Source organism: Pseudorca crassidens, chromosome 15 (genome assembly GCF_039906515.1).
Source record: "Pseudorca crassidens isolate mPseCra1 chromosome 15, mPseCra1.hap1, whole genome shotgun sequence".
In the NCBI taxonomy this organism is placed as follows: Eukaryota; Metazoa; Chordata; class Mammalia; order Artiodactyla; family Delphinidae; genus Pseudorca; species Pseudorca crassidens.
Genome location: NC_090310.1, coordinates 83,665,727 through 83,685,398, shown reverse-complemented (window position 1 = coordinate 83,685,398; position 19,672 = coordinate 83,665,727). Strand labels below are relative to the sequence as shown.

Here is a 19,672-nt window from a genome sequence, read left to right as displayed (position 1 = left end):
TCAATACCAGAGCTCCACACTCAGGAAGTTAATTTACACACCAGCCCCGAAGAGTAAAGCAGAAAAAGCATTCGGGATTGCAGGGCAAAAACACAACAGACTCTCATTTCAGATACTTACCGATCAGGAATTTTGAACTACATGAAATAAAAAAGCAACACCTCAAACCTATGGCTACTGGGGGCACCAGCTCCAAGTACTTCCCAGGCAGGGTACCTGGGTTCTAACTTGAAGGCCACACATGCATCACCCACTTGGGCTTTGCCCACAAAGGCCTGTCACTCAGAACACGAACACCCCTGTTCCAGTCACCAGGACATCTGCCCTGCAGAACTGAAAAGCACTGGAATGTCCAAGACAGGAATGAAGGAAGCAAAAGAAAAACACATTCAAACTCTGCCCACCAATGCTTGGAGAGACTGCTGCTAGACAATCCACACAGCAGAAATACTCCCAGCTCAGGGGTTCCTCTCTCCAAAGGGGCAAAATTTCTGCATTTCCCACAGGGCATCTGCAATCACAAATCAAAACCCAATGATGATGCTGAGCAGGGCAACCACTTCAGAGCTTACGGGGTGGGCAAGGGGAGAGACGGACAAAGGGAGCTTAGTAGACAATCTTCTAAATATTTTATTACAAAATACAGTACAGGGCTCGTAGAATGTTTCCCAATGTTCTCTAATACATACACTGCTGAATGAAGCACTGCAAAATACCTGGCAGTTGCCCACATGAATCTAAGATCTTAGAGTTACAGACAAAACCTGTAACCGGCAGTGGAATGGAGAGATGGACAGTCACCGTGGCCGCCAGGCTCCTGACTGCTGAACAATGACATCGTTTTCTTCAGGGGTTGAAATCCACATCCATGGCTGACAACCCACTGAAAGCTGGGACCCAAATTCGTACAGAGATGAGGCAGAGTGGAGAGAAGACAACTCTGGACAACCCACAAGTCTCCAGCCACTACTTCTTATTCCTGGGCTTTAGCTCTTCGGCTGCGTTACGTAGGAAAATGTAATTTTTCTTTTGGGGGTTATAAAATTCATGTCCCTAAAGGGGAAAAAAAACAGTACCTTAAAAATTGATTAAAAATCCGGTTAGCATTTTGTGGGCACTTTTAACATGCCAAGTCCTGTGCTCCATGCATGATGTGTAATCTCTCTGGAGGAATAAAACAGGTAAATGGAGAGAAATAAAAGTCAAATGTTAAACAAAAACTTTAATCCTCAGAGTAAAGGTTAAGGACTTGGTGGAAATGTCTTCAATGTGCCCCTTAGAAGGATGATTTTCTACATATTTATCTTTTCAGCACTGAGACTTTTGTCAACCTTCCACCGCTTTAATGCCAAGATGACTCCCCCTCAGTGAGCACAGCCTGGGGAGGGGAGGATGGCGGAGGATGAGCTGGAGGTTTCTCAGCACAGGAGACTTCTGGTCTGTGACGTCACAGGGAGCGGGGCAAGTCCCAGGATGCGCCATCGCAGACGCGGAGGGAGGTGAAGTGCAGGTGTCAGCGTGTCTGCTTGCGCCTGTGCTGAGGAGGAAGCGGGGCTGTGTGACACTGGGGGAGTCGGAAGCACCCAGCTCAGGCCAGGCTAGAAAGGGCTGTGAACAAGCTGAGGCCTGTGAAAACTGTCCCACAGGGAAAAGGAATGGCAGCCACAAAGCTAAGTGACAATGACAGGACTTATGTTTCAGGAAGACAGCAGAGTGGTGTGGGTAAGACAGATGAGTGGAAACCCGAGGTAACCAAAAGGCCTGGAACAGGGAGGTGGGAAGCGCCTCTGGGTGCGTTCTGCCGCCTGCAGTGCAACGATATGCTTTATTCTCACTCCTTGACAGTTACGCCAAGATAGTTCTAGAAGTTCTGCTCACCCAATGACCATTAAGTCTCATCGTAATACACAAAGTGCAGCTTTTCGGAACAGTTACGCTCAAGCAACGAGCTAATAATATTAATCATATGTGGGGATAACTGTCTTTCAACTAAGAACAATGGAAAATTCGTAAGCAACTTTAAGTTAAAAGATTATAATTTAAGTGTTCCACGGTTGACATTAATTGCTCAGATGAATTAATTCTGAGTGGCATTCAAAGCGATGAGCTTTGATTTGACACTGCTTACAATTTACAATTATTTTTTCAACGCCTGAAACACACAGAGCCATGAGTGTGATGTGAGTTAAACATGGAGTTTTAATGTGGCGGCAGGCTGAGCAGGTGAAGAAGCGGAGATCCATCGAAGAGGTCCACAGGGAAACTGAGGCCTCAGGCCACAATCTGGGTCCAACCCCAGCCAGGCAGAACCAAAAAAGCACACACTTTGCAAAACTGAGTGCGTGGCTTCCACAGGTGAATGGATAAACAAACTGTGATACATCCAGATACCATGAAATACTACTCAGTAAAAACAAACTAGTGACACAAGAGCAAAAAAGAGTACACAGTATATGAAGCCGCCTATATAAAATTCTAGAAAACCGCAAATCCCCTATAATGACAAAAAGCAGATCACTGTGTGCATGAAGGAAAGGATTACAAGGACACAGAGACTTCTGGGGGAGACACAAGTGTATGTTATCTTGACTGTGGCGAAGGTTTCCTGGGTATATACACAGATGCTGAAACTGATCAAGCTACAGTTTAAATGTGTGCAATTTACTGCCTTTCAATTACAACTCAGTAAAGTTGCTGGAAAAAAAAGGCAGCTATGCGGCTCACATAAGCAAACGCTCAGAGAGAGTGCGCCTCCCACAGGCCTGAGCAGGCATCACAACACTGCGCTGAGCGGGCGAGATGTACCTCAGGTGAAGTGGACAGAGCTCCGTGACTGCCCAGCTCTTCTGAGAAAGAGAACCCAAGGCGACTCCAAGACCGACACCCCACTGCCCAGGAGGTGTCTGCCTCAAAGAGGAACGAACACAGGAGAAGCAGCAAGCGGGAGGGTACAGCGGGGGCGGAATCCACCAGATTTTGATCTCCTAGGTTAAGGTGCTTAGGGGGTAGCCAGGGGCGGACATCCCGTTGGGACTGGAACACCGGAAGAAGTGGGGAGCGAGGTCAGGAGCCAAGTTAGACATGAAAGAGTCACCTGCTTAGGCTGGAAGAGCTGCTGCTTCGTGAATGCAGACGCGCCTCGAGGACCCGAAGGAGAACCACAGAAAAAGGCCTGCGTACAAGAGGTGGGCAGAGAGCAGAAGCCACCAGAGATGGCAAGGAGCAGACAGGAGTAGGAAGACAACATACAACGGAAAGCTCAGAGAAACCAAGGGGAGGGCTTTGTGAAGGAAAGAGGAAGGGATGGACCGGTGCCCAGCACAGACAGCAAGGAAGCTTCTGGACTGGACAAGAAGAAAGGCAGCAAGAACCTGACTACAGTCCAGGAAACTGAGGAGGAGACAGAGGCGGGGGAACAAAGAGGGCAGGGGGTCACCACTCTGGACAAGTTTAACAGAAGGGAAACCAGGCTTCTTAACACTTGTGTTAGAAGAGACGGTGTGCCTACAGACGGGGGAACGAGACAGGGGACAGGTAGAGAAGAACGAAGCGGGGAGGGGGAGAGGGAGAGGGAGAGGGAGAGAGATGTGTGCTGTGTGTTGTGTGTGTCTCGGGGAAGGGAGGGGGGCAGGGCCAGGGAAGACAGACACGTTGTGGATGTGAACAAGGAAGACACTACGGCTATGGAGCCCAAGTACCCAGGTCTGCTCTCTTTACCATCACACTGGGATGACTCCAAAACACAGCCAGGACCCTGTCAGTCCCTAACTTCCCTCCTCCCCACACAGCAAACAAGCAAAGAGCCAATGCCTCTGGTGGAAGCCCCACGGCCTTGCTGAGCCCTCTTCACTCTCGCCCAACAATCCCTGGCATCACTGGATGACTGGACCCCCCAGAGTGGCGGCCGCTGGGTTTACAGTGACCAAACACTTGACGTGGGCACGTTCTCAGAGAAAGGATGGGAGGGAGGCCCTGCTGTTCCCTTTGCAGTCAGGTGACGGTGACATGCCAGTTGCAGACACACAGCGTGTCTGTGGAGGCCTTGCGACTGAAGCCCAGGCCTTCCGACTCCAGAGCCTGGCTCTGCTGCCTGAAGGGGCCCAACGCAGGGTTGGGAATTCTCACCTTTGACCAGTCGTAGCTGGAAGCATATGCAAATATGTTTCCATTGTGATTGAAGCAGCAAGCCGAGATCGGTTGATCTAACTGTTCCGAAGTTTTTAGTTTTGTTCTGGCATCTTTGTCCCAAAAGCTGAATCTACCATCAGATCCCACAGTTGCAAGGGTGCCATGAACAGGATGGAACGCAATTCCATTCACCTACAAATGATGGATAGGTACAATGAGAAGCAGAGGCAGAGGAGGGAGGAGAAATCAGGTTCTCGCCAATGCAGACTTCCTGGTTCAGTCAGGACACAAAATGGAACAGACCGTCAGTTCAGCAGAGCTGGCGGCCCGCTGATGACAAGAGAAACTAGCCCCACTTCCTGAACCAATCGGCAGCCCAGGACTGAATCTCGTCTCTTGTTCAAAACACGAGTCAGCAGAGGTTAATAAGTATGTAAGCTAGTGACACCAAGGAGCGAACCTCAGGAAAATGCCTTTTTCTTTTTCAGCAAACAGCAATTTCTCGGTTTTAGCTAAGTGTATCAACTGTCTACCAGCACTCATACAGGTGGAAGTCGCTCCCCAAAACTCCTAAGCCTGCATTCAGAAACAGAGAGAACGAAGACGGTCAATATGTTCATAAAAACAGAAAACTGAAACCTCTCACGTAAGCCATTTATCTCTGCACGCGAACACACACAATGACAGTGATCTTTTCTGACCCCATAATGACTCAGCTACCCACCTCCAAGTCTAGTTTCTAGACACATTCTCAGGGTTACAGTTTCTAAAAACGTACCGCGTAAATGTCCTGAGGAGCTGAAGTGTTGGTTCCGTTAGATCGATGACATTTAAAGGTGAAGTTATCTTTGGCACTGAAAAACAAAGGCCCAACTTAGTTTTCCTTTTTAAAAAAAAGCCTCAAGTGAAAATCTTCAAGCTGATCAGGCCTCACTTACGGATTCGGGGGGTTGATGTAGTGAATGGCAACTCTCCCCTCAATGCTTCCCAGGGCAAAACCTGTCGGCTTGTTCTGTTTGTCTTTAAAAATAGCCACACATCGATGCTACAGTTGGGGGGAAAAAGTATATCATCACAATGGAAGCTGTAACATTCCATAACTAACGTGACTGTACACAGCTTTTACCCCATTTTCGGGTTTTGAAAGAACCAGAAACAGTATTTCTCAAATACGGTAAAGAAGATAATTTCTACTCCTCCAGTGAGCGTTATTTTCCTTTTACTCAGCCACATGATTTTATGAATAAGCCTCGGACCAAGTGCTTCCATCCAGGCACCGTTCTCCCTCTGCCACCCTAAAGGCCCTGCTGTCACTGCAGCGTGGCACGCGGCCCTCAGAGCCCCGCCAGGTCCTATTCTGCCACCCTGAAGGCCTTGCTGTCACTGCAGCAGGGCACACGGCCCTCAGAGCCCCACCAGGTCCTTTTCTGGTGCTGGCCCGCTGGTGGGTCGGGAGAACATGTCACTTTGATTCACAGCCCACCACTGACTAGGTGAGTGCCCTCCAGCAAGTCACCCAACGTTCCAGAGCCTCTGCGTCCCCAACTGGAAAAGGGAAGTAGTGCCTGCCTGTGGAGCACGGGGGACCAAGGGTCAAGCATACAGTGGACGCGGCCAGGAATTTCTAAACCGTGAATAAGCTATGCAAAAGCCAGACACTACACTCGATCCAACGCTGAGTTTGAGGGCCCAAAGGAGGGTTTCCTGGACTCCACAGAAGATCCCACAGGAACAGCCCACGGCCCAGCCTCCAGGGGTAAAGGAGCACAGATCCACATTCTTATTGTCAATCAAGAAGAGGTGCATTAAATGTGGACGCAGGGAAGGAGAGAAATGAACAGATCTGAAACCACATACAGGGTAGAAGTGAGCTTGGTGGTTGACGACATGGGAGAGGAGGAGAGGAGGGAGAGTGAATCAAGGACGACTCCTGATTTCTGGCTTAGACAGCTAAGGGGCGGAGGTGCAGAGCACACAGGGAAGAGCAGGCTGGGGTGGTGGGGAGGGGCAGGTAAAGACTGCTCACTCGGCACACACAGAATGCCTTCTATTCAGGCCTGGCTGCAGGTGCCAGGAATGAGGCAGCAACAAACACAAAATCCCTGCTCTCACTGAGTCTGTGCTCTGGTCAAAAAAACAAGATGAGTAAAATCTACACGTATGTATATATAAGACACACACACGTATCTCTCTATATATAGCCTGGGGAGAATGAGCAGGGAGGATCCTGAGAAGAGGTAACATGATCTGCAGAAAGTGGTCCTGGGTTTGGCATGGGATGCTCTGGGGCTGAGACATGAGGAGGATGCAAAGGAGCTGCCAGACTGTGGGTGTCCTTGTCAGGAGCACAGAGGCAAGGCCTGCTGGGGATCCAAGTCTCCAGCCCACAAGGCGTACCTAAGCAACAGCAACGGCCGGCAGATGTAGAGGAGCCAGTGGCCAAGGGCAGATGCCTGGGGAACCTCAACATGCAGCAAGAAGCAGCAAGGAAGACAAAGCAGCAACCAGAGAGGCAGGACGCAAGAGGCTGGCATTACAGAAACCAAGGAGAGGTTTAAGAATATGTGATAAGAACAGCAGTGAATGCTGCTGCCACGGTAAGATGAGGGTTGATGAGTACCCACTGGAGCTACTGATTAGAAAGCCATCACTGGCCATGCCAGAAACAGTTTCAGCGGAGTAACGGGGGCAGAAGTCTCAAAGGAGGGTGAGAGATGAATGGGACGTAAGGGAACCAAGGAAGCTCACGTAAGACACTTACTTGACTTCAAAGGGAAAAAGGGACGGAGGTGGCAGAGGATGTGGGGGTCAGAAGAAGCTTGTTTCCTAGGATTGGACTTGAGCCTGGTTCAGTGCCAATGAAGTACAAGAAGAGGGGAGATGAGATATAGGAGAGAGGCAGGTGGTTGATAACCTAAGGCTCCTGAGAAGGCTCACCTAACAGCTGGGAAAAGGCAGGGAAGATGCAGGTGTAGCCAGAGTTCTAGATGCAGCAGGAGGAAGATGGGGAAGTTCCCAACCATCAGCTTCTATGTTCTCGGAGGGAGCGTCCAGGGGTCTGAAGAGAGTGAAGGAGATCTAAGAATCCGTGGCAGGTGAAGACCAAGCTAAAGACGGAAGCTGTGGATTCACAATGGAACCGATCCACCGAGGTGTGCACCCATTCAGCAACATGCAGCGCACCCGGGGGATGTTTGCAGAAGATGGTATTTACTCACTAAATATTTATGTTTAAATTCACCCCCTTTTGAATGTCGGAAAGTACAACGATTTCCATATGTGGCCACATGGCCAGATTGCCTGCGACAAGTGCTAAACATGAGCTTCTTGATTTGACTTGTGACTCACCTGATGTTTCAGTGGAGATTCTATCCTCCTGAATTCAGAAGGTTGATTCTCTAACTGATAGACAATCAGTCCCCTCTCTGCAGTTGCCACCACGGCCATAGGATATATCTGGGAAACAGGGGAAAGCAGAGACATGCTTAAAGTGGACTGTACTCTTTTTTATACCAAGGTATTAGATCAATTTTTTTTAGAGTCGCAAAAAGTAAGCCTGAATTTTTTTTCAAGCTTAACAGTTCAATGATATTATCACATTTCAAGGTAACCTAGAGAAATCATATTTGAAAGTAGAACATTCATATCTTCTTAAAAGACTCATTTTTTATAACTACAAAGTATACATTTAGAAAATGTACTGAGAAATAGAGAAGAAATGAACATCACCTCTCTCACCCCATCAAATGATAACTGTTGTTAGCATTATGGTATGTTAACCCCCGTCTTTTTTCCTGAACATTATACAGGTGTGTATATGCATGTTTCTGTATAATGCTGATCCTTCACTCAAAGCATGTTTAGTGAGCACCGCCCCACACATTTTCCACAGAACACTAGCAGTGGCCACGTATCTAACATTCCCTCAAATGAACCCACAACAGGGTTCACTTAACCATGTCTGTCTTGTTGGCCCACTGGGTCACTTCCCATGTTTTACTATATTATAGAAAACAAAAAACATTTGCATCTTTACTTTTCTCATGATAAATTCCTAAAAGTGGAATTACTGGGCAGTTGGTATAAAACTTCAACTTATTGCTAAACCAACAGAGAAGTTCTTTACTTTCTATCCCGCTCACTCAGAGACAGTCACCAAAGCTCTAGCACCACACCACAAAGTTACTGCCAGTCTTCCTACAGCCACACAGTGCATGTCATTCTGGGGACAGCATGGCATGTGGCTATCTGCGTATGTTCATACAAGTGACTAAAAAAATGCGACATCTAGTTTTCTGTAATTCTGGAACATATGCAGCACAAAAATCTACAGATTTAAGATGACTGAGGCAATCCAAACTACATCCCACATCTATTCCTAAAGTTTGAAGGGTTTTTACGTTACCCTCTGATTGCAAGATATCATAAGGTAAGAAGTGCCTTTTTTTTTTTTTTAAAGGAAATAATTATCATTAAGTTAAAAATTCCTTACCATGTCAGCACAGTAACACCTTTCAGGGAGTTGTAAAACCATCATAGGATTTGATGATCGTGTATCCCAAAACTAAAAGACAAAAAAAAAAAAACAAAAAAAAACACAAAAACCCAATAAGTGACCATTCAGAGCTAAAGTCCAAATAGTGCAAGAATAAATGTCGGGCTTCCCTGGTGGCACAGTGGTTAAGAATCCACCTGCCAATGCAGGGGACACTGGTTCAATCCCTGGTCCAGGAAGATCCCACATGCCACGGAGCAACTAAGCCCGTATGCCACAACTACTGAGCCGGAGTGCCAGACCCGCGAGCCACAACTACTGAGCTCGTGTGCCACGACTACTGAAGCCCGTGGTCCGCCACAAAAGAAGCCACCGCAATGAGAAGCCCACGTACCGCAACGAAGAGTAGCCCCCGCGCAGCAACGAAGGCCCAATGCAGCCAAAAATAAAATTAATTAATTAATTTTAAAAAAATAAAATAAAATAAACGCCAATCTTGGTCAGGCCATGCAGTCCCTCAACAGTATATTATACCTTCAAAGTCTTATCCCAGCTCCCGGTCATCACACAGCTGTAGTTTGGTGCTTTGATCCAGTGTATAGTTTTAACAGGAGCATCGTGCTTTCAAGATAAAACCAAAATACACCAAGGTGAATGTAATAATATGCTACACAGCTTTGGTTCTGGAAATTCAAAGAGAAGGAACCTTAAATACTGAGGTCACACCAAACAGAAACCAAAGGATAGTTCAGCTCTTCCCCATGACCAAAACATTCAATGTAACATCAAGAGCATGTATCTACCTTCCATTCTAACAAAATTTAATTTGATTTTAACCATAATTAACTAGCATGTGAGAGTGAAAGGGGGAGATATTCAGGAGTAACTCATAGGGAACTCCACCACAGTTGTATCACTTAGATGACACGCATTCAGAGACTGAGGAGATGCTTCTAGCACACAGTACTGCAACCTCACGGTACGCAACACCTTCCTGAAAATGTCTCAGTGTCAAGAGGCTCTTCCTCACCAGGCCAGACCCTCTGGTTCCAGGTTCTCTCATCTTCCTCATTTCTGCTTTTCTTAGCAGTCTTCTCACAGAAGCTGCCTGCTGTCCCGAGCAGACCGTAAAAGCTCCTGGCGTGTGGAAGGGTCCCTCTTACTCACTGCTCTATCTCTACTCCTAAGGACAGTGCCTGGAGTATCACAGGCATTCATTCAGTACAGACCTGTCGAATGAATGTGTGACCAAATGCAGTTGGTACAAGGCAAGCCGCACACGGGTGTCAGAATGCTGAGGATGAGCTGTACCATTTACAGGTTTTAATGTCACTAGCTCCTTATTATGCCCTCCCCATCCACATACTACGAAGACCCATGAGAGAACAATTTATGAAACACTAGATAAAACGAGAATGTGTACAAGATTGGTGTCATTTTTGTGCTACAGAGGTTTCTGGTATATTTAAATCTAATTGATTTGGAATGGTCAAACTGCATCTTTCCTATAATAGAGAATTATTGTAATTAAGGGATCATCGCAACCCTGGGCACCAGCCTTGCCCAGCCTTCCTGCAGAGGGTAAGTTTTTACTACCTGTGCTATCTGTATCGCCTGGTTACTGTTGAGGTCCCACATTTTGGCAGTTTTATCACATGACGCCGTAAATACTTTGCTCCCATCCTAAAATAAAATAGAAAAAAATCTGACATTCTAAGAAAAATAAAACGTCTATATGAACATCTAGGTATCAGACTGAACATACCAAGGCAGGTTTTATTTTGCAATTTTAATTTTTCCAATTATTTGGGGGCCAGAGTATTGCAAGCTACAGTATCATATACAAAACACATTTTCTGCTCTTTTTAATTGTTAATTTTTTCTAAGAGATAATATGTAAAAAGGTTAAAAAAACTTGAACAGCATTTAGAATTATAGAGTGAAAACGAAGTCTCTCCTGACCCCTGCTCGCCACTCAGAGGCAGCCATAGCCACTGGCATGTCCTCCAAGAACAGCCTTTGTACATCCTGTATCGATGTGTATTACCTACCAGAAGCCACTTCAAAATTTTTTTATTTTCATCAATTTCAAGCCTTCACAAAAGTTGCAAGAATAATACAATGAATACCCATAAACCTATCACCTAGATTCGCCACTTGTAAACACTTTGCCACATTTACTGTATCTCTTTCTACCCCCCCATTCCCGCTCTGTACCACATGTACAATCATGATTATTTTTCAGCTCAGTATCTCATAGCATTCGAAAGTGCATGCAATAAAACTACACTAATTTATGATAGTCACTGGTCCAATGTAAACTATAGAATAGCTTAAAAAATTGGCAGTCACTGTATAGTGGTTTTAAAATACTCACACACAGAACTCATAAAGTAGGTTAGTCAACATGAAGCACAAGGTAATTTAAAAACAAAAAGTACTGAGTTGAAAATTCTAGACCAGCTGTCAACAAATTTTTTTTCTTAAAGGGCCATATAGTAAATATTTTAGTCTTCGCAGGTCAAAAGGTCTCTGTTGCAACTCCTTAACTCTGCTGTTGTAGCTTGAAAGCAGCCATACACATTATGTAAATGAATGATGTGGCTGTGTTTCAAGAAAAGTTTATTCACAAAAATTGGTAATGGGTCAGATCTGGCCCATGGGCCACAATTTGCTGACCCCTGCCCTACAGTACTTCATTTCTGGTTCCACAGCTCAAAGATTTACCACTATCTTCCCCTAGCAAAAACTTCTTCCCATTTGCAGTCGCCAGTTCCCCATGTGAAAGAAGAGAGAAAACCTTCTTCCCTATTAATGAAGCTGTGAGGGCAACTCCACAAACCCTTGGAAAGACGATAATGTATGGAGAGGGATGCCCCGAGGCTGAGTGAAACACTGGCCCCTTAATCTCATAAAACGCCAGTCGTACCAGCTGCAGGATGCCAGGCCGCAGTGGACATACTGAGACAGAGGCCAGTCTATCTAACGGCTGGGGCACAGAAACGAGATTCCCAAGTGCTCTCGACTCAGCTCCTCTCAGGTCCACCTGCTGTGGCCAGACTGACCGTCCTCAGACTGCCAGAGAATCACCCTCACCAAGTTTTGGCTTTTATGCCTCAAGCGTTAACTGTGGCTCTTCTGTGCTTCTGTGCCTTTCCACACCTGCCCTTCTCTCCCAGGCTAGCTCCTATTCCTGTAAGCCCCTGTGAGGGAGGCTGTTAAGTGCGTGGGCTCTGGAGCCAGGAAGGTCCAAGTCTGGGCTCAGCCTTTCACCCCCTATATTCCCTCAAACAAATCTCTTAACCACTTCCCACAGGTGCCCCGCTAGTCTTTACGTGGCTGCATCTAGCTGTCACTGATTTCCACTACCTGAAATCCTTCTGTTTCTCTATGTCGGTCTTAAGAGATCATGAGTTCCATAAGCACAGGATTTGCCTACCTCGCGTACTTTGACTTCCACTATATCCCAAGCGCTTAGCATACAATAGGTGCCAGACAATTATTTGAACTAAATAATGTTATTACCTGTTGTAAAACTATTATTATCGTCATCTTATAAGTGAAAAAACATACTCACAGAGATTAAATAACTTGGCAAAGTCAAAAAGTGGAGATACAGCCGAAATTTGAACCCAGGCCTGGAATGGATGAGACAATGCTCTAAAGCTATATAAGCAGATGGTTTACTTTTAAGATTCAGCTCAATTCTTGCCTCTTCTGTGGAGCATTCACAGCCCCCTTCCCAAACTTTATAGCTGCCTTCTGGGTTCTGTCTACCCAGCACAGCGCATCCTGCCTCTCTCAGAACTCAGCTCACTGAATAGGAACTCTTCATGTCTATGTCTCGATGCCTCCACTAGATGGCGCACAACTCTAATGGTGATGGAGAAAGGAAATAGGCGGTACACGTCTTTGTAAAAGCCAACAGCCTGCTCAGTACCATCCGAGCAACAGAATTCCGGTGTCAGTTAATTCTATTTCTTACCATACTTGATAAGAAACTTACAATTCTGATCTGTTAACTGATCAGTAAAGAAAGACAGGCAAAATAAATTAGAAATATTTAAAATCTATTCAAGTTGCTATTTTTCTACAGGTAAATTATAACTATTATTAGTCTCATAATAACCCAATCAGACATGTCAGAAATACATTTTACAGGTAACAAAAATGCTTTAGAGAAGGCTGTCAGAGCTAATGATTAAAATGGGAGCAACTCTGGCTCCTTAACCATCTCAAAATGTTTATAAATAGTAGAATCATTTCCTATTTGAAAGCTAAGTAAGATCACACAAATGTACGGTGTGAGTAGTTTGCTATTTCTCATAAAGGTAAACATATATTACATATGACCCAGCAAGCCCACTATTAGATATTAATGCAAGAGGAATGAAAACTTATATTCACAGAAAATCCAATATACAAATGCTTATAGCAGCATTATTCGTAATGACCCAAAATGGGAAACAACCCAAATGTCCTTCAGCTGGTGGATGGTGAACAAAGAGTGATACATCCATACCATGGATTACTACTCAGCAATAAGGAAGACAAACTACTGCCAGAGACAACAACCTGGATGGACCTCAAATGCAGTGTGCTCAAAACAGCCCGATTCAAAGGGCTTCTGTTTATGACATTCTAGTAAAGGCAGAACCACAGGGACAGAAAACACATCAGTGGTTTCCAGGGACTGGGGGCTGAGGAGGATTTGACTACAAAGGGCAGGAGGATATCCTTGGGCTGATGGATCTCTTCTATATTTTGACCACAACTCTATGCATTTCTCAAAACTCACAGAATCATACACTAGAAAGGTTCAATTTTACTGTTTGCAAATCGCATCTAATAAAAAAAATTTGCATGAGCCTGAGGAGGGACCTTGAGGCTTAGCTTCCTCAGCACAGCTGCCCCAGACTCTCAGTCAGGCCCCTTTGTTTTCTCACTTCTGCAGGGTTCCGCCATCAGCAGAAGGGAGGAGAGAAAGGCTGGGATGTCGATCCTGGGCTCCTCCTGTAGGGAGGGGTGAGTCCTCCACAGCTGCAGCTCTTGCCGTGTGACTTCACCATCCCTGCTGGTTTCCTTGTAAATGGTACCTTCATTAAACTCCCCAATCACCCACCCACTCCCCCAAAAAGAAAAATCAAGAAGAGCTCAGAGCTGAATGAACGTGAGCACATTTACCTGCACTGCTGATGTTCAGGATTTGGGAGGAAAAAGATTTCCAAAAAAACAAACTATTTCAGAAGTTTAATAATGGAAAAGGATTGATTCTTTCCCTAGGACTTATTTTCTGGGACAGTAATTTCTAATTTTAAAACAACATAAGCTCATGGCACATGCAGAGGTAGGAAAGGCTTTAAAAAATTGTCTAGTCCCTTGCTCAAGGAAATATGTCAATAAATTAATGGATTTTTTAATGCAAGAAAAGCTTTCAGAGAGATTAAAGTTAACATGACTAAAGTTAACTGACTACATTATGAGTACCAATAAATTACTATATTTAAATTCAGAAACAGCACTTCTACAATGTGTACACATACTTGCTATTTGTGTTTCAGGTTATATAAAAACATATACATTTATATACACTCTGAAAACATGAAAAAACTGAATGCAACTTACATCACTCCAGCAGACATCTAGCACAGGCCCAGTGTGCATCTGTTGGGCTTTTGGAATAGTCTGTCCACTGTCTTGAACTTCCCAGCATCGAACCTATAATAATAAAACAAATTAACACAAACAGCCAATTAATGATACATTATATGCATTTTAAGCCCTTTGCTCCAAGCCATAATCAGATAAACATAAATTTACATTATAGACACTTTTTTCCGATCAAATGAACAAACGTAAAATGAATAGTACTTGGCGCCAGCACGGATAAGCTGAGACTTGTACTACTGGCAGATGTGTAAGTTGGTACAGCTCTTCTGGAGGATATTTATCTGAAATCCTTAAGTCTGTACCCTGTGTCTCAACTATTTCGGGACTTGAAGATTTCCCATGATGTACTTTACATGCGTTATCTGAATTAATCTCTACAACAGCTAAAGCTCTGTGAACTTAGTGTCATCTCCATCTCATGAAACAGGACACGAGGCTTAACTAAGATAACTGGCCCAGGTCCCATATCTAAGAGAGTGGCAAAGCCACTATGTGTTTATCCGATTAGGAATGCGGTTGAATGTTTCAAGATTACTCCAGCAGGCCACTTGCACTCCTTTGTGAAGTGCCTCTAAACACCCTTCGCCTATTTTTCCACCAGAGTTTTTATCTTTCTTTTCATATGCTATGATTTCTTTTTGCTAAGTATAGTGTCTGTGCAGGATTTATGCTATATCTAAAGGTGAAAAAACTTTAACATATGCCTGAAGAACATTTGCAGGATGCCTAGAAGGGAAATTTGTACATACCGTCATGGACAACTTTTATTTTCAATGAATACTACAGACCTGGGAATATACTTCAAGATACTGAACTAGAGTAGGAATTTTTGAATGCCGCATATGATCCTGCTTTCTTAACAAAAATCGGCACAAGAAGGGATGCCTGCCATTCAGACGGGTTCACACTCTAAACTCGGTGCTTAAAAAAAGCCATGAATAAGCCTGAACTCTCTGCTTCACTCACTTGGAGCAAAAAAAAAAAAAAAACAACAACAAAACAGCTAACACTAACTGTGCCCATACAAAGAGATATGCCAGAGAGAACACGCAAACGTTTAAGGAGCACTTACATCGTTAGCCCACGACCCTGCAATAAGGAAGTTCCCCGGCAAGGCTGGCGGGCTAAAAGATAGACAACCAATGCTATCATCAGGAGAGGATGTTACTTCAATATCCTGGGGTGGAAAAAGTCCGTGTTAAAATGTATACATCGTCACAATTCAATTCAAAACTGCCTTCTTTCTCACTAGCACCTCATGGTGGCCTTCCCTTGTGTCAAGAGCTAAGTGAATTAGACCTTTCTTACTTTGATAAAAAGGGGGAGTGTAACTAAGCCAGTGAAAGCACTGGTGCTGCTGGATTACAAGCAGCACCCTCAAAGGCAGGCCCACAATCATATTTCCCAGACGATGGCCCACCCGGTCACTCTTGCCCCGAAGTGCTCAATCACAGCATCACCTGCCTCCCTCCGCCACAGAAATTCTGAGTCAACAGTTGTGGGCTGGGCCCTAGGAACATGCAATTTTAACAGGCATCTCGAGTGATTCCAGTGATCAGGAATGTCAGGGGGAATAGGACACTTGTCCAGGGGACACACAGTTTCTCTGCTCCAGTATTTGAGAAAGCAGCCTGGACAAAATTTCAGAGTTTTCACCGCCAAAGGAGGCTCCCAAGCCATCTGGGTTTCTCTCGCTGTCACAAGCGTGGGGCCCCCTGCAGTGTCTCTACAAACCCATGAAGCTTTAGGCGGTACCTTCATAGGGTTGTGATTATCTGCGGCGGCGCTGCCAAACATGCTGGCTCCCCCAGTGCCAAACCCGGAGGCTGCTCCAAACAGGCTCATCTTGGCCCTAAAAAATAATGGGAAAAGTTAAGGACAGGTCCTCTCTTAAGTAATAAACATCACTGAGAGGCAAGATAAAGATAATTAAGTTATGGAAGGGAAATAGAGCGTAAATAAATAAATGGCTTGATGTCAGGCTTCTCTCTTCTGAAGAGGTCTAAATATGCGATAAGCAGAGTGCTTTTTAAAAATAAACTTTCTATTTTAGAATAGTTTTTAATGGAAAATTCTTAAGACAGAAGAGTTCCCTGGGCTTCCCTGATTGCTCAGTGGTTAAGAAGCCGCCTGCCAATGCAGGGGACACGGGTTCAATCCCTGGTCCGGGAAGATCCCACATGCCGCGGAGCAACTAAGCCCGTGCGCCACAACTACTGAGCCTGCGCTCTAGAGCCCACGTGCCGCAACTACTGAGCCCTCGTGCCTAGAGTCCGTGCTCCGCAACAAGAGAAGCCACCGCAATGAGAAGCCTGCACACTGCAACGAAGAGTAGCCCCCGCTTGCCACAACTTGAGAAAGCCCGCACACAGCAACAAAGACCCAATGCAGCCAAAAATAAATTAATTAAATAAATTTTTTTTTAAAAAAAGAAGAGTTCCCATACACCCCACATCCAGTTTCCTTCTTAACTTTGTCACAATTAATTCACCAATATTGACACATTACAGCAGAGTATTTTTCAGTCACCAGGTAAAATATAAATTCGCTCATTTCTTTTTACACAGTTAGAGACACACTGCTGAGCACCAGGAACACAACTGGAAACCAGCAGAAGGCCCCATTCTTCCAGCTTCCCACTTAGTGACAGTTCACTGTCTTTGTACTAATTTCCGCACTCTGGATTAGGTCAATATCTCTGCATGAAGTTACTCAGAAAAACAACCAACCCTGGCAGCGATCGTAGGAGTTTAAAAAAAGTAATCCAGGGCTTCCCTGGTGGCGCAGTGGTTGAGAGTCCGCCTGCCGATGCAGGGGACACGGGTTCGTTCCCCGGTCCAGGAAGGTCCCACATGCCACGGAGCGGCTGGGCCCGTGAGCCGTGGCCGCTGAGCCTGCGTGTCAGGAGCCTGTGCTCCGCAACGGGAGAGGCCACAACAGTGAGAGGCCCGCAGACCGCAAAAAAATAAAAAAAAAGTAATCCATTTTGGTCTGCTTAAGTAGCAAAAGGTTTGGCATTATGTTTTGGACATTTGCCCAGCAAGAATCTCCCCACTTTGAGTTTTCTCCTGGGCACCACAGTCTAGTAGGCCCACCTGGGTTAGAACCATGCCTCTGCCACTCGCCAGAGCTGGGACCCTACTCTCACCAAGCCTCATTTTCCCTATCCTGCAAACATAGAGAATATTAACAGCTTCTCCAGGGCTGTTCTGAGGATCAAATCAGATTATCTATGTAGAAAGCGCAGTGTCTAGTGCATAGTGGGTCATAAACAACTTTCCCTTTTTTCCTTCCAAGGAGAAAGTCTGTGTATTATAACTCTGATGCCTCACATACACTGATGCCACATTTTCAATTCTGTCATTGGTTAGTAAATTTTTACACCCAGAAGCCTACCATATCAGTAACCTCTCCCAAAGGAGGCTAGCAGCTGAGTGACAAAAGTGACTAACCCAATAACATACAGCTCATGTGACAGGAGATAACAACAGTAGCATCTCTTAAGAAGACAACATAGAATGGGAAAACTGTGAGGAATTCTGGGGAGGTATTTGAATTTCCCGAGCTTTATGAAAAATAATCAAGTGTAGACCTACTAGGTCTATGAAAGCATTAGTATCTCAGAAAGCAACCTGTGCGAGGCCGTGGTGCTTGCTGACCACCTCTGCCTCAAATGTTTGAGATGTATTTGAAACACCAGTTAACTGCACAAGCACACAAAGGAATGAAGGGCTTCTGCAGTCAAGTCCAGGAACTACATATATGATTTGGGCACATTATTTAGCCTTCATTTTCTCACCTGTAAAAACAGACCCTGAAATCCACTTCACAGAGTTACGAAAACCAAGTGAGGTTGTACACACAGTGCCTGAAACGCCTGTCCCTTCCTCTCTTCAACCATCAAGTTGGGAGAGAGCATTTCTGCCATTAGGGACGAACTAAGGGAGAAGAACAAGGGCCATCGAGCATTAATCAGCCTACGTGGGCCACATGTTGTGCAGGACACCGAGAACCCTCTAGAAGTTCGGAAGACAAGCATACGTCTCCAGCCTACCGAAGCGCGCGCTCCTTCCCTCCTGGTTGCACCCCAGCTCTGATGGCTTCCTCTCTGCCCGTGAACAATGCAAGCTCCTCCCAGCCCTGGAGCATTCCTACCAGCTGTTCCTCCAGCCTGGGGTGATCCGCCCTCCCCCAAACCCCCAGCTGTCTCACTGTGAATCTTCAGGTCCCACTTCAACAGGGGCCTCCTGCGAACTTTTGAGGGTGATGGAAACGGTCTAAAACCGCACTGTGATGATGTTTACACGACTCTATTAAACTTCCCCAAATCATCAAAATGTACACTTTAAACGGATTATTGTAAGTGACATTCAGTAAAGCTGTTAAAAGCATCTTCTTAAAGGAAGGCCCCTCCCAGAGGCTTCCCTGCCTTCCTAATGTAACACATTGGATCCTCCAACGCATCTCCGTCTTCTTCACAGCACCTGTCCCCATCTGGAACCTGTTGGCAGTCAGTCGCCTCCCCAGGAGAGTGCCAGCTCCACCACGGCAAAGAGCAACCTGGACGCTCCCCCAAAACACACCTGGCCCTCAGCACAGCGCCTGGCGCTTCACAGATACTTGCCAGGGCACAGTGTGGGCACGTGGATACTGGACTACTTGGCGGAGGGAACAGAAACAAAGAACCAGTTTCAGAGAGAGATAAATGCAACAAAGGAGATGAAACCGGTTACCACGGGGGAGACTAAAGGGGGATGGCCTTCCGCAGAAGAACGGTCCGGGAAGGTCAACGAGGTGGCGGCTTGTGTCTGATGAGAAGCCAGACGTGTGACGAGGAAGGGGAGAGGCAACAGAGGCTGCCATCCACTCTGTGACCCTTCCCGGTGCCTCGGTTTCCCCACGAGAAATACGAGGGGGTTAGACCGGAGGTGACCCGTAAGGCCCCTTGCAGCTCTGACGTCCCTCCCAGGGGCCACTAATGGAGTTCGCCAACAGTCCTGCTCGTGCCCCAGCACCTCGCGGCGGGCCGCACTCGCCCGGGAGGACCAGGCCTCTGCGGCGCCATGGCGGCGGGGAACGCGGGGAAGCGGCACGAGGCCTACCTGAGAGTCGCGCCGCGGAGGGAAGCCGGCGGCGGAGAGCGGAAAGAGCTCGGGAGCCTGCGACCCGGCTCGGGCGCGGAGGAGGCAGTAACCAGGTGACTGGAATCCCGGGAGCCTGAGGTCTTCTCACGCCGGTTGAGGAAACAGCCCTAATTACCGCGGAGACATTGCGCATGCGTCTCCGAGCCACTTCCTGTGTTGTCCGGAAGGCAGGGAAAGGAAGGAAAAGGCTCCTCCTCCCTGAAGGGAATCGCACATGCGCAGAAGCACTATTGAC

The 19,672-nt window shown here is 46.1% G+C and overlaps 1 protein-coding gene across 1 annotated transcript; it reads right to left on the bottom strand.

Annotated features, from left to right (window-relative positions):
• Window positions 1-612: 612 nt before the first annotated feature.
• Window positions 613-19,585, bottom strand: RAE1 (ribonucleic acid export 1). Its single transcript, XM_067708580.1, has 12 exons — window positions 19,396-19,585; window positions 16,049-16,145; window positions 15,366-15,470; window positions 14,249-14,341; window positions 10,220-10,306; window positions 9,158-9,244; window positions 8,621-8,692; window positions 7,477-7,584; window positions 5,067-5,173; window positions 4,907-4,982; window positions 4,126-4,320; window positions 613-1,053 (listed from the first exon to the last, which is right to left on the bottom strand). The coding sequence occupies exons 2-12, from the start codon at window positions 16,136-16,138 to the stop codon at window positions 967-969; spliced, it is 1,107 nt and encodes a 368-aa protein (XP_067564681.1). The 5' UTR covers window positions 16,139-16,145; window positions 19,396-19,585; the 3' UTR covers window positions 613-966.
• Window positions 19,586-19,672: the final 87 nt, after the last annotated feature.

Coding starts and splice junctions, on each gene's coding strand:
- RAE1 (XM_067708580.1), bottom strand. CDS start 16,138: ATGAGCCTGTTTGGAGCAGCCTCCGGGTTTGGCACTGGGGGAGCCAGC. Junction 14,342..15,365: donor CAGGGTCGTGGGCTAACGAT/GTAAGTGCTCCT, acceptor TTATTATTATAG/GTTCGATGCTGGGAAGTTCA. Junction 5,174..7,476: donor AATCTCCACTGAAACATCAG/GTGAGTCACAAG, acceptor CCCCAACTGTAG/CATCGATGTGTGGCTATTTT.